The following is a 14,701-nucleotide window of genomic DNA, read 5'->3' as shown; positions in this document are numbered from 1 at the left end:
CGCCCCCGCCCGTCCACAGCCCCGCCCCTGAGCCGCCATTAGCCTGCCTCCCTCAAGCCCCGCCCCACGCTCTCCCCGCCCCCTGCCCTGTATTCTAGTCTCTATTGGCTACATTGTTCTCTCATCGGTTCCGCCTTTCGGCGGGCCCTCTTGCCCTCTCCTGCATTTCCATTGGTCCTTTGCCCATACTTGCCCAGCCCCTTTACCCGTCCTCCCGCCCAATAGCCAAGTGGCCCCCCCCTTCCACACGCAGATCCCGCCCCCGATCCTTTATTGGCTCACCAGCAGTGGCCCCGCCCATTCCCTTGCCTTCCAGAGTGAAGGGTAGCGGCCCGGAAGGCCCAAGAGCCCCTATCCCTACACTGGTGCGGAGGGTGCATATGGCCCCGGAGGTCGCATGTGGCCCCGGAGGCCGGAACTCTGGCTGCGTGTGCAGCTGCACTTCAGCTCACGTTTTGGCTCGTTGGTTCGACCATTGCACATTTACTTAAGGGGTCTACCCTGTCGGCGATGGGCCGGCCTCTCAGCAGCTGGCAGCCCAGTCCTGGGCGCCGCTCAAGGGAACTGAGTAACCTGTATGTACGACGGGCATGATCTGGATTCAGAGGCTGGCTCATTCACCTGCGGGTGTGTGATCTTAAGCAAGTCGTTTAACCTCTCTGTGCATCAGTATCCTCATGCGTAAGAGAGAATAGTAGGGATAGTGAGCGTACGGTGCTCAGAGCAAGGCTTGATACCTAAGCCACTAAAGCACGTGTGTAAGGCCTTGAGCAGGTGAGTTATGTCTTTTCTTAACCCCTGAGACAAAGGTGGTGCGCGGTAGTCCAAGCACCTGCCCGGGAAGGCCAATGGTGGCAGGCCTGTGGTTCCTATGGGGTAATCCTCAAGTGGAGAAGGGACTCAGGTTTGGTGGTCCACATCTTTAAACCCAGTACCCTAGGAGACTGAGGCAGGAAGATGACAGATTTGAGCCCAGCCTGGGCAATTTACCAACTTATCAAGACTGTTTCAAAATAGATAAGAAGGGCTAGAGATGTAGCTCAGTAGGAAGGCCCTGGGTTCAATCCTCAGCACGTGTATGCACGCGCGTGCACACACACACATACAGTCGAGGTGAGAGCAGCCTGATACAGAGGGTAGACAAACAGTAAATGCCCAACCCAGCTGCCTCCGTCATCCCTCTACCCAGAAGCAGGAGGTGAGTCCTTGTGGTTTTGTCCCACCACCGCTCCGTGGGTACACAGGCCTGCCTCACAGGCAGGGGAGTGGCTGCCCAGTAGGCCTTTCCTTCCATGCTTGTCTGACTGCCTTGACACGCCTGTTTTCCTGTGATAAGGCCCTGGGGCATGAGGCCTCTGTAAGCAAGGCTATGATTTCCGCCCTCTAAATAACTTGGGGACACCACCCAGTTGGGAAAGAGTGCCATTCTCAATCCCTGAAGGCTGCAAGGCCAGGACAGCAGGGTTGGGGCTCAGGCTCCTCTTTTCCAGTGCAGCCAAGGCTGTTGGGACTGAAGGGCAGAATGAAGCCCCCTTTACCCCATGATCAAGGCTACTTCCAGGAGGAGGTTGATACCTAACAGGGTGAATCCTCTTCCCTGGCACCAGGTGACTGCTGGCTGTGAACAGATAGACTAGGCAGGACTCCCATCCCCAGCCCAATCTGGCCTGGGCACCTAGCCTGTCCCCTCCCTTGCATGATGGGGACATCCCCTGCCCCTGCCCCACTGACTCTGGCCTCAGGGTTCTCCAGCCTCAGGTATGAGCAGCAGCAGAGACTGTCCTCACGGACAGGGAAGTTTCTGGTTCCTCTTATTAACAACAGTTCTCCTGGCCACAAAGAGAGCCCCAGTATCTTTGCTTTGCCCCAACTCCAGTGCCCTAGCAACAGCCCAGCTCTGCCACAACATAGTCATGAAGGTCTTGGATGCAGGAGTTCCTCACAGAGTTTCCAGAAGCCTCACAAAATTGGGCAATTTTTTTTTTTTTTTTTTTTTTTTGATGAAGCCAGAGAGTCTGGCCATCATGTGAAATGATAACTCAGGTGTGGTAGGGTTGAATTCTGTCCTCCAAAAAGAGATTTTCAAGTCCTGATTCCTGGCACCGGTGACTTTGTTTGGAAATAGCTGTAACCAAGTTAAAATAAGGTCACATGGTATTAAGGTGGTGCCAGTCCCAAACTGGGTGTAATAACAGCACTCTGGGAGGCTGAGACAAGAGGATTGCCTATTTGAGCCCAGCTGGGTTACTTAGACCGTCTTAAAATAAAAATTAAAATTAACAATTTTTTAAAAAGCAGTGTCTTTCTAAGAAAAAGAAATTTGGACACAGAGGCTTGGAGATACAGAGACTCAGAAGAAACCTTTTGATAATGGGACCAGAAATCAGAGTTATGTGTCTCCAGGATAAGGATGATCAGAGCCAGAAGCTGGGGAGAAGTCTGAGAAGTTCCAGAGCCTGCCTTGATCTTGAATGTCTGGCCTCCAGAACTGTGAAACTATACATTTGTACTGTTTAAAGGTACCCGTTTGTGGTACTCTGTCACGGCAGCCAGGAGAGGAATACATGGGACTGCCCAGAGCAATGAGCTTTGCAATGAGGTGGGGCTAATTATTGATTAATATTCACAGTGCGTTTGGAAGGAAGAATGATAGTAATATGTCATAAGGGGTGTCCAAGGTGGAGAGAAAAGGACCTCTAACATATGGTCTGCAATGGCAGCCCCACAGCCTGTGCTGCCCAGGAGTAGGAGGTGGACAGAAAAGCCCCTGGAACTGACAGCCATAGCTCCAGCAGGGCAAGGGCCTAAAAAGAGCGCCCCTGGGGGCCAGAGCAGGAAGGCAAGCCTCTCCCACCTCAACCTGCTCTGGTTAGCACTCACTGGCCAGAAGAGTGGTTGTTCTGCCTACCTGCCCTGGCACAGCTGGGCCTGGGGGTTAGACTCTAGCCTACTCTTCATATGAGGCCCAGTATTAGAATGTTCCCCCAAACTCTTCTGTTCAGAGGTGGGGCTTTGAGAAGATAGTTGGATCATGGGGGTGCTGTAGTCATCAGCAGATTCATCCTCTGATGAATTCATAGCTGAATATGCTGATAGGAGGTAGGGCTTGGCTGGAGGTGAGGCACTGGGCAAGATCTGGAAGACTGTGTTCTTGTCTCCGGCTCTTCCCTTTCTCTCTGCATGAAGGCCTCCATCATGTGAGCAGCTTTCCTCCTTGCCCCTTCCGCCTTGGAGCGAGCCAACCATAGACTAAACCTACTGAAACTATAAAGGAAATAAACCTCTCTTCTGTTAACTGAGGGGTATTGGGTATTTTGTCCCAGTAATAGGAAGCTAACAAATACACCCAGCTTATGCCATTGTTTGGGAGGCCCTGAGAATCATCACTCAGTCAAGAAATCAGGGCTCTTTCTGCAGGCCCTCCTTTTTCCCCTCCCTCCTCCCTTCCTTTGAGTGAAGTAAGGACTAGTGAGGGGAACACAGGAATGAGAAAATCTGCAAAGGCTGAGCTGTTGGAAACATTTGGCAGAAGCATCTGGAGCAGAGGGAGGGGCGGTCCAGGCTAGGAGTTCCCAGGGGCTGCCCCCAGCCAGGAAGTGAATGGGCTGAAGCTCCTGAATGGCTGTCCGGAGACCTGTAGCCACTGGGAGAAAGGCCAGGCCAGCTGCACGTGCCCAGACTGGGCCAGGCCCCCAGATGCTGGGGCTGAAGCCAGAACAATGGAACTCCCCGTGCTTGGACCCCATCCAGCGAGGTTCACATTTTCTGTGGAAACAGTGCTCACGAGAATTGGCAGGGAGAGGAGAGAGCTGGAGGCCCAGTTTCCCCTGGCGCCAGCTGAAATGTGGCTGGATGACACACAGGCCACACAGCCCACCCAGTGCCCAGCTCCCCACTGACACCTGGCTACTGCTCCTGAGCTACAGAAAAGCCACAGGAGCATTGCTTCCAATCTGGCTGTGAGGATGCAGGTCTGTGGCCCTGCAGGATAGGAGAGACGCCAGCCAGCAGGGTCCCTGAGAGGCTGCAAAGTCAGCCAAACACAGCTCTGGCCAGAGATGACGTGAGCATCTCTTGTTCCCTTGGAGTCACCCGGCCAACAGCCTCACCTCTCCAGAAAGCCAGTGGGACTCAGGAAATCTTCAGGGCCTCTGAGTCACCAAGAACACTGTCCCCAGCCCCAGAGCTCCCTCTGAGTGTCTCACTCAGAGCTTCCCTTGAGCTCAGGACTAATCCAAGGCAGTAGCCCAAGGGAGGTGACAAAGGGTTGATGAGAACAGCGATGGCCAGAAAAGAGCCTGGGCCTCCATCAGAAGGGGTTAAAGCAGTGCCCTCTGGTGTGAGATAGTTACCACATCCCCTACCCCCAGCTGCCACTCAGCCTGCTGCTCCCCTGTGGGTTGATTTTTGAGGCAAGTTTTTGCTAAGTAATCCAGGGTGGCCTTGAACTCACTATGTACCTCGTGCTAACCCTGAAATTTCAATCCTCCTGCTTCAACCTCCTGAATGCTGGAATGACAGGCATGTGTCCCCCTTGCCAACCTAGAAATAACTACTGTTGATATTTGATGAACAGCACTGCTGACACTCTGTATTTACTATGAATGGATGGAGGAAGGGTGGATGTATGCATGGATGGCTGGATGGCTTCTGACTGCCTCAGTGGACAGATGATGAATGGAAGGATGGGCAGGTGGGCAGACGGATGAATGGGTGAGTGAATGGAGGAATGGATGGACAGGCCAGTGTGGGTAGATAGATGGATGAGAGGGAGGGAAGGGAGGAAAGGAGGACAAGCAGAACAATACTACACAAAAACAATTTTACTGTAGTGTAAACAGAGATGGATATGTACTATTATAAAATATTACATTTCAGTGTTCACTGCAGCAGCACATATCTTAAAAAATATTACAGTTCATTTTATTTTAATTTAATAGAAGGGGAACTTGGAATTGTTGGACTGTTGAGCGGTTTTAAATCTCTGAATTCTGTGTTATTGTGTTCATGTTCTAAGTTCTTTAGCACAAAGCTACATGTGTGCCAAGATATCTCCTGTCCTTTCCATAATGTTTTCTGACTCTGAGTTATTCGTCTGCAGTTCCTCAGCAGTGTATCTTCCATCCTCCGCCGAGTTTATCATGTTTGTATATTGCTTGTGCTTCCCACGGGCTGCTCTTTCTCTTGTTTACCCAGGTAGAGAGGAATTCTTAAGCATGCTGTCTGAGCTCTGAGTTTAAAGGCTGTGGTGGCCTCTGGGGGCTGCTCCTGGAGCTGAGGGATGCAAAAGGGGCCCTAAGGTGGTGACACAGTAGGGTGGTCGTGTAGGGGGCAGCAGGCTCAGGAGGGACACAGAGGTGGGACAGGGAGCCTTGCCGGCTATGCTGGGGAATTCAGACTGGGCCGTGGGAGCTGTGGGAACATGGAGGGGCTGCTGGCCCTGGTGACAGCGGGTTTTTCATTTAGAAGGGGGAAGCCAGTGTGGGAGAGAACAACGGCTCCTGGGCCAATGAGGGGCAGTGTGAATGCTGACCACCTGCCCCCAAGTGCCCATTCCAGCCCCCCATAGAGGAGAGCTCAGGCATCCCAGGGCCTCCCAGAATGGGGACAACCGGGCTGCAGGCCAAGAGGGGTGGAAGGAAAGGAGGCCCCGTATGGGGAAGCACAGCAGAGGAGAGTAGTTTCCACTGCCCCTGCGCTGTGATGGCCAGGCTTCTCATACACAGGGACCCTGGAGGCACAGAGAGGGTGTGGTGGGGGCTGCAAAAGCCCACAGTGACGGTGAGCCTGTGGGGCTGTGGAGCCGCTGGGATGGTGGAGGCAGAGGGGTCCCTGGGCCCACAGGAAAGTCCAGGCCGCCCAGCCTGATGGGTGACCTGGGGCAAGCCTGTTTTCTTACCTGTAAACAATGACACACTGGCTGTCTCTGGGTGGCTGTGAGCCAGTAGCAGGGCAGGGTCTGTAATGGCCATTGGAGTGAGATGATGCCCATCCAGGAACCCGCATGTCTACCTTACAACATGAGTGTCATCAGCCCCTCACCTGATGCTGTCTGCCTGGCTCGCCTGGGGAGAGAGGCAGAAGCACCCTGAGGAGATACGTGGGCCTTTCTTGGCCCTAGGGGCCTTTGGACTTGGTCCTGAGGCCCTGGGACGTCGAGGAGGCGCCCATGGGGACAGCATGGCTGGATTCCTTCCTGGAAACAGGCAGGAGGGTTGTGGAGATGCTCTGGACTAAGGGGACAGAACTTACTGGCCCTGCCCCCAGCGACCTTGACCTTGACCTCCTGGGGATCTTGAGGAAGACACTTCCTATTCTGAGCCCAGGTAGGAAAATGTCTCTCTTCATCTGAGGTGAGGCCAGAGCCTTTCCCTCAGCCAGACAATGGCTCCTCAGGAGGGCCCAAAGGTCTTTACATGTTTTGTTTAGTGTTTTGGTGATACTGAAGATTGAACCCAGGCCCTTCACACTGAGCTACCCGGCCCTTTTTATTTTTTATTTTGAGGTAGAGTCTCACTAAGTTCCCCAGGCTAAAACATGCAATCCTCCTGGCTCAGCCTCCAGAAGTGCTGGGATTATAGTCGTGTCCCACTGCACCTGGCTCTATAGTTTTCTTTTTTAAATACTCTATTAAATATCTCTTTAAAAATGAAGTATCATTCTAGAAAAGAAATGACCAATGAGCCAGTTGAGTTTGAGTGAGCAGTCAGAGCGGGAAGACCTCACTGAGGCAGGACAAGGATGAAGCTGTTGGCCTTAGGAGGAGGACCGAGAATGAGGCAGGCAGCAGCAGCCAGGAGGTTGCTACGCTCGGGGTCAGAACTGGGTTGGGGCTGGCCGGGCAGGGCTCCCACCTCGCTGTTGATGTGGCAGCAGAGTTGAAGGCTACTGAGGAGAAAGTCCCTGTAAGATCCGGTGGCTGTGGGAAGGCTGGGGAGGTGGGGAGAAACAGGGGTGACCCCCAGGTCTCCGGTGGGGACCACTGCGTGGCTCGTGGTGCCATTCACTGGCCAGGGAGCAGGGACGGGGCAAAGATGAGTCAGAGCTGGGACACAGCATCCAAAGATGTGTGCACTGATGCCCAACAGATATTCAGAGGAGTGGGCAGCTTAGGGTGCTGGGGACGGAACCTGGGGACACCCATTAATAGGTCAAGGAAGGGGCTGAGTGCCAGGGGTAGGAGGAAAATCCAAAACGCAGAGAGGCAAATGATCAGGAGGAAAAGGCAGCAGAAAACCAGTGGCAGCCGCGAGGCAGGACCCGAGCAGGGAGGAAGGTGGGATGGGAGGCAAGGGCAGGAGGCTGCCGGGAGCCAGGAGCGGCCTTTTGTGCGGTTTCTGTGAGCTGTGCCCCCTCCCCGCCCACGCGGCCTCTCAGCTTTCATCCCGCGGAAGCAGGTCCTGGGAAGGAAAGGCCTGGGAGGAAGAAAGCCCCCAGGCTGGGCCCACGAAGGAGGCCCCAGAGCCTTGGCACAGGGATCCTGCCTTTGAATCCCGGCTGTTCAGAGCTTAATTAGCAAGTAGCTCAGGGGCACCCAGTCTCCTCATTCAGAAGAGGATGGGGCACCATGGAAACCTCGCCCAGGCTGCTTGGCAGGTGCCCGCTAATAGGGTCACCCCCAAGGCTGAAGGTGCTTGCCAAGGGCCATTGGTTGGCGCCTACGCAGAAAGTCCAACCTGTCCCCATCCTCTCTGCTCAGATTCCAAATCCAACAGCAGTCCCCAAAGGAACCGCAGGGGGTCACATTCTTCTTTTTTCTACGTCCCCTGGGGCTTGGAAGAATGTCCTTTTAAAAACTGTCTTGGTGGGAACTCGGAGTATTTCACAGTGTTTAAAGCACGCTCACCCAGGTGTGAGGGTACAGGCACTCTGGGAGACTGGGGCAGGCCTGCAGGTTCAAGCCTAACCTGGGCAACTTAATGATTTCTTGAGACCCTGTCTCAAAATTTAAAAAAAGCTGGGCATGTGGCTCAGTGTGAAGACCCTAGTCTCAATCCCCAGGACTGTAAAAGGAAAAGAAAAAAGAAAAAAAAGGCATGCAACTTCTAGACGAAGCCGGAGAATTCCCAGGAGCACTAGTGGGAGTGATGACAGGGCTCCTGAGTGAGTGGGTTTGCACACTCCGTATCTTTACATTTTACTTAGATCCCCAGGCCCAAGGCCCCAGGGTAGACCTTACCTCTCTCCTTTCTCCTGCCAGTTCCAGCTGCGAAGTCCCCGGAGGCCATCTTTGCTCTGCTCCCAGCCTGAGCCCCCTGGAGGATCATAGCCCTTGGCTGTGGTGCCTGTGGCTAGTGGCTGGGACGAAGCATCCATCCTCACAGCCCCTCCGGGCCCTGCCAGCTCCTCTGTGAGAAGTTTCCACATGAGCCATTTGCCATGGGCCTCACAGCCAACATACGAGTCGCTACTGGGCTTTAAGCAAGCTGGAGTGAGCAGGACCCAAGGACTCGGGGAGGGCAGCTGGTGGGGAGAGAGCCACTGGACACCTGGTCTGTGCAAGAATCACAGAGAACATGACCCAGATACCAGCTTGTTTCCCCTCCCCTCCCATTCCCTTTCCCCCTTTCCCCCTAATCTCTCCTTTCTCTTTCTTGTCATTGCCCGTTTCGTTCCTAAATTATTCCTTTCCTGTTCCTGAAACAAAAATTAAGCAGCAGTTGGAGAAACTCCCTCATGTGCACACACTTTTGTTTCTTGATGCTCAAGTGCTCTCTCATATCTAAGGAATAGAAATGCAGGGAGATGCGGTGTTACGAGGCGGCAGAGAGCAGCTCAGTCCCCGCGCCACGCTAGGGCTGAAGTAAGACGCATTAAGCCCCAGGAACGGGGTTCCTGCACCAGACTGACAGTCACGGAAAGGAAAGACTGATGAACAATCTAAACACCCGCAAGACAACTGGGCCTTTACAAAGGCCAGAAACAAGTGGCACAGGAATGAGAATCCGGTTCCTTCAAAAGATGCATATGTGAATTAGGTACAAGACGGAAACATAAGATGCCAAAGGCCTACTGATCAACCCACCCTAACTTTCCTGCCCCCCTCCCCCAGCATTAGGGATTGAACTCAGGGTCTTCATACTGAGCTACATCCCCAGCCATTTAAAGTTTTGAGACAGGGTCTCACTAAGTCACTAAATCACTCAGGCTAGGTTTGAACTTGTGATCCTCCTGCCTCATCCTGCCAGTGTGCTGAGATTACAAGTGTGCGCCACCATACCTGGCTTCCTGAGCCATTTTGAGAGTTTCACATTCCTGTCAGGCCTAGTTTGCATTCAACAGGTGGCCGGCACGGTGCTGGCACGGTGCTGGCACTGCCAGCAGGCTCCTGGGCACTCAGGGAAGTGGGAGCCTGGAGACACAGCCAACTCGGGCCCATGGCAGGGTTTGTGTCAACTCTCTGGTCCTCTGTGAGTCTCTGAACCACACGAGAGCGAACCCAGCTTCCGACATCCGAGGAAGAATTTGCAATTAGTTTAGACAGGTTATAATGGAATTTTTATTTAGATCTTAAAGGTTATAGTGCTTTCCACAGAAGGTATTTATAGCTTTAAAGTAAAGCAAAGCTCCGCTGTACTGATCTCAGTAGATCTGTGCTGGTTGGGCTGTCTTTAATAATGCCACTGGTCTTGCAGGGAAGGTTTTAGTTCATCCAAGGGATTGTGAGCACAGTCCTCATTTCCCTTGTCAGGAGACAAAAATAGATATTCATCAGACAGAACCCAGCCAGCACAAGCGGGCAGGATCATTCAACCAAAGTCTCTGTAACATAGCCGAACCAGCCCACAAAAAGCCCCTCATATATCAAGCTACTTTGTCCAAGCACCAGGCCCTGGGCCCTGGGAATTTAGCCCTAGCTGGCTCTGCCCACTAATCTCACGGTCAGGTCACCCATCCCAGGTCACCCATCTGGAGCATGGGGTGGCGGTGGCCTTGGTGGCTTCCTGTGGCCTCTCCTCTCTGTGGGAGACCACTCAAGCCCTCTCCCAACACAGGAACTTGCTGCAGAGTTCTCTTGGAAGCCACCCACCACAGGATTTGTGGCCCACGCACAAACACACTTCACTTCTGCTTTTTTTGCATGTCAGGGCTGCCTGGCTGTCCCAGCCCCCTCCCTGCACTTCCTCCTCAGCTGCATCTGGTGGGCTGATGCATCCCAAGGGCTGCTGAGGGCCATAGCCCTGCCTGGGTGCATCTCTATAGTCACCTATCCTCCTCAGAAGAAAGACCCAATAGTCCATCCTGTTCCTGAGTCTGTGGTGTCTGCTCCCTCCCTGTCTTGGGGGACAGAAACAGTGCTGGGTCCTGCAGGAGCTGGGTCCTGAGCCAGCCAACCTCTTGAGCATCTCGGCGGGATGCATGGTGGACTCCAGTCAGGACCTCCACGGAGCACGAATCTGGGCCGGGGCACAGGTAACCACTGGCTCTCCTAGAGGTCCATGCTGTCAGTGTGAGGACTACAGGTGTGGCTTCTGCCGTGCAGTGCAGCCAGGTCTGGCAGATTTTCACATCTTTGTTAGTGCTTATTTAAAGGGCCTGGGATGAGGCAAGTGTGGTGTACACCTATAATCTCAGCACTCTGGGAAGCTGAGGCAGGAGGATGGCGAGTTCAAGCCCAGCCTGGATAACTTAGTGAGACCCTATCTCCTATAAAAAATAAAAAAAGGGCTAGATATGTTCAGTGTGAAGGTCCTGGGTTTAACCCTCAGTAGCACAAAAACAACGAAGCTGGACTACTCATCGGCCTGTGGCAGAGGGTAAAATTTTGCGACTGTTCTTTAAATTCAAGGTGATGTGGAGGTGTTGCAGCGAAATGAGGGCAGAGTGAGTGACGCATGACACTCAACACCCCCACCAGAGCTGCACACACCTGGGCCTGCTTTCGCACTTAACCTGTGAGGTTGAGGTCCCTGCCCCTTCTAGTCTCCCTAGGGATGTCTTCCTTGCTACCTTCCAAAGCCCCACGCACAGCCCCCAGCTGGCCTGGCCGTGTACCACGCATAGCCCCAGTGGGCCAGGCCTAATGTGGGGATGCGCATCTCCCTGACCAAGCACATGAAGTGGGGCCTGTCTTACTGAGCAGCCCCAGTATAGGAAGATAAAGTTGAAGGCCATCCCAGGCCTCTTCTGCTGAAGCATCCCTAGATCCCCAACCCCATGCACTAGACACACCTGTTGCTTTGTGGGAAAGCAGTGAGACATGCTGTCTCAGCAGAAGGCCCTGAGTGACCAGCCCTGGACATCAGCTAAACACACTGTTGAGGGACTGTCATTTACTGAGGTAGCTTAAAGACAGAATGTTTGCTTTTAATAGATTAGCAATGTCCCACCAAAAGAGGCAGGCAGAAAAATGCACATATTTACGATTCTCGGGAAACTCAAGTGCAGGGCCCAATGTGGATCTTGTCCTTAGCTCGGCCTATTGGTCAGGCCCCTGCAGGTCATGTGCACAGGGCGGCCTCGCTGTGCAGACACTGCCCAAGCCGGTGTCCTGCTTTGTTCCCTGTAGCTTCTCCTGAAGCTGACTTGCTTGCCTGGCCTGAGGCAGGAATGTCCCCCAACCCACCTTCCCTCAACCCCATAACCTAGAACTTGGGCTGCAGTTCTGTAACGTAGAAATGTCTTCTGCTAGCAGCTGAGACAGAGCCAAGGTCCACCCCCCGCCACTGTGCAGACACAGGGGTCACCTGTGTCACCCTCTTACATTTTAGTGTGTGGTCCTGAAGCTCGGAAGGACAGCGTGCATCACCAGGGAACAGGTGTGAGGGGTGAAAGGAAGGCGGGTCTACAGAGGCCCCCGTCAGCCAAGAAACAGTCAGTTCAGTGCGGAGGACAAAACTGATGCAGTGCCCACAGATCCAATACAGAAAACCAACCAGCCAGGGGCCTGCAGTTGTTTTGCACAGGGCTAGGTGGAGAGAGGGGCAGGGCAGCAACCTGTGGCCAACTCGGACCACCCCAAGCTGCACAGGGAAGGCTGCCTGGTGGAAAGGCTTAGGGATGCTGTTGGGGGAGGTGCTCAGGAGGGGTTAAACTGTCCTAAGGGACAGACCCCTCCGGCTCACTGCAGAAGAAGCTAACATAAGCTCTCTCCTTAGACAGCGGCTGATGTTGGGGAGAAGTTCCTGCGCCCCAAGTGCTGGAGCTGAGGCTGGCCATCCACAGGCATTCTACAGAGGGCACTTAGGTTGCTCCTGCACCTGGACACCCTGAAACCCTGCCCAAGCCAGAGCCTTTCATCTTGGCCCATATGAGGCTCATCTTCTGACAGAAGCCGGGAGAGGCCAAAGCTGTGGGGTCCTCAGAAGAGCTCCACAGCCATCACCTGGAGATGCCGTTGCTGAAAGGGCAGCGCGCCCCACAGAGGCTTCTGCATATCGAGGGTGGCAGGGCTGTCCCTAGCCCCACAGTGGAACCCAGCCCCACCCTGAGACTTCGGCCTGCCTCCTCGCCCGGCTCCCATCCCTATCTGGGTTGACCCCAGAGGCTACGGCCCCTGCCCTGGTCCAGGGAACCATGTGCTGCTGCTCTGCGGTCACTGCCCAGGCTCTGCAGCGTCTGTTCCTCCAGGGACCAACCCCACCAGACCCCTCCCTGGGAAAGGCAGCTGTGGGCACCCAGTGCTTCTGCTAGGCTGGTGGGTGAGGTCAGCGCTGGACGGCCATGGTGTCACAGGGTAAGGACAGGTGGTGTCACGCTGGCTCCTGAAAAGGCAGCTCCTCACAGGTCAAGGTCAAGCAGTACATTGCTGGAAGACCACGTGTCTTTGTAGAGCCCTGTGGGTGCCCCTGGGTTGTGGCGGATGTGCTTGTTGTCTCTGAAAGCCACCATGTGGACAGGAGATAAAGAGAGTGATGCAAGAGAGTGGCCTCTCCGGGAGGGTGAAATAAAGGCCACCAGGATTCCTTGGAGGACAACAAAGCAAAGCCAAGGTGTTTAGGAGGGATGGTTCTTCCCCAACAAGAGACACAAGCGTCCCAGTTTGGGTTACCACATCCTCTAGAGCTGCTTTGTCCTTTCACCCTGGTGACCATCATCATTTGGAGACAATGATTAGGGGCCTAGAATGGGGAGGGGTTCTTCTTCGTGGGCAGAGATGGCACGATGACAATGTCATCAGAGTCGTCGGAGTAGATATCTTCCACAGGCTGCGGCACTGTGGGCTGCAGCCCCAGGAGACAGGGCTCTGCTGAGATAAAAACAGAGATGTTGGTCAGGGCTGGCAGCATGGACACACACTGTCAGCAGCTCCCAAAGACAAGGCCAATGTTTTGGCCAGGACTGAGCTCAGGGGCAACCTTCAGAACCAACATACACTCTGCCAGAAAGCCCTCTTGGATCTCCCAGCTGGGAATAGTTCGGCTATTTCCTGAAATCAAAGCACCTGGGAAAGGAATCTGGACCTGGACCTGCAGCAGGCACTTGTGCAGACAAGGCCACCTGTGTGTCAAAGCCAGGCCTGGCCAGAGGTGAGGCTCCCAGGCTGCATGCCAGGACAGGCAAGGAGGCAGGACCAGGCACAGTGGTTCCAAGGCATCAACTATGGTAAGCTTCCCCTATTTTCTCTTCTTTTTTTTCTTTTTTTTGTGGCACTGGGGATTGAACCTAGGTCTTTTGCAGTGAGCTCCATCCCAGCCCTTTATTTTTTGTTTTGAGATAGGGTCACATTAAGTTGCTAAGTTGCACAGCCTGGGCCCACACTCGCCATCCTCCTACTTCAGCCTCTCAAAGTGCTAGGATTACGGCCTGCACTAACACACCCAGCTACATTCTTCACACCAGAATAAGGTACCACCTCCAGCCCGATGTGGGCAGCAACCCCACTGGCTCCCTTGGGGTGGGTGGGGGCCTAAAGGGCAGTGAATGCACAGCAGCTTCCCCCGTGATTTCTGGGCAGAGCCAGACCCACCCCAACCTGAGCTCTGAACAAGGAAGGAAATTACAATTCAGCCACACAGCAGATGAGACAGCTGCATCAGCTTTTTCCCTGTAATTTTCAAGAAAATCAATACGAAAGTGGAACCTTAGAAATTAAAAATTTTTCAAGATTATTTTCATTTTCTTCTCTTTAAAAACACAATCAGCTCAACCAGCAGCTTGACTGACATGTTTCATGTAGACAAGTGACTTTATTTTGGCATATGGTGATGTCCAGAGCATTTCTGTCCCACCAGGTATGGACAGGTAGGTGAATCTGATGCTTCAAAGTCACATTTAGCAAGAGGAGGATAACCAGGTGTGGTGCTGCATGTCTGTAGTCCCAGCACGTGGGAGGCTGAGGCAGGAAGATCACTGCAAGTTCAAGGCCAGTCTGGGCTACAAAGTGAGCTCAAGGCCAGCCTGAACTGCATAGCGAAACCCTGTCTCAAAAAAAAAAAAAAAAAAAAAGAGGAAAAGGCAGCATAAACAGATATTGTAGCCCTGATCAAACAACATAAAGGTTATCAGACACTGGGTCTGGAGGAATCAGCATAGTTTTTTTGAGAACAAGTTAAAACCTTCTAAACCGGAGTTTACAGCAGCTGCCAGCTTTTCAGGCTTTGGTATCTGTACATCCTTCCTCGAAACCTCGGGGTGGCTGATCTTTTTCCTTGAGGTTTACAGATGAAGATTTTGGGGAGAATATCAGAGTTCAAAGTTTCTAGCCCTGACAAAGTTTCTAGCCAGGAAAAAAAGGTTGAAGTGGATAGGATGCAATTTT

The 14,701-nt window shown here is 53.4% G+C and overlaps 1 protein-coding gene across 1 annotated transcript in view; it reads right to left on the bottom strand.

Annotated features, from left to right (window-relative positions):
• Window positions 1-11,282: 11,282 nt before the first annotated feature.
• Window positions 11,283-14,701, bottom strand: part of Iqce (IQ motif containing E) — a gene marked incomplete in the record, with an annotated part of 47,965 nt that continues 44,546 nt past the window's right edge. The window contains 1 exon segment of the mRNA XM_013521153.1: window positions 11,283-13,189. Within this exon segment, the coding sequence (XP_013376607.1) occupies window positions 13,062-13,189 (128 nt within the window).

The sequence above is a fragment of the Chinchilla lanigera genome, unplaced genomic scaffold (assembly GCF_000276665.1).
Source record: "Chinchilla lanigera isolate Chin_1 unplaced genomic scaffold, ChiLan1.0 scaffold00059, whole genome shotgun sequence".
Lineage (NCBI taxonomy): Eukaryota > Metazoa > Chordata > Mammalia > Rodentia > Chinchillidae > Chinchilla > Chinchilla lanigera.
The sequence above is the reverse complement of the archived record's forward strand: the minus strand, read 5'-3'. Positions and strand labels throughout refer to the sequence as shown.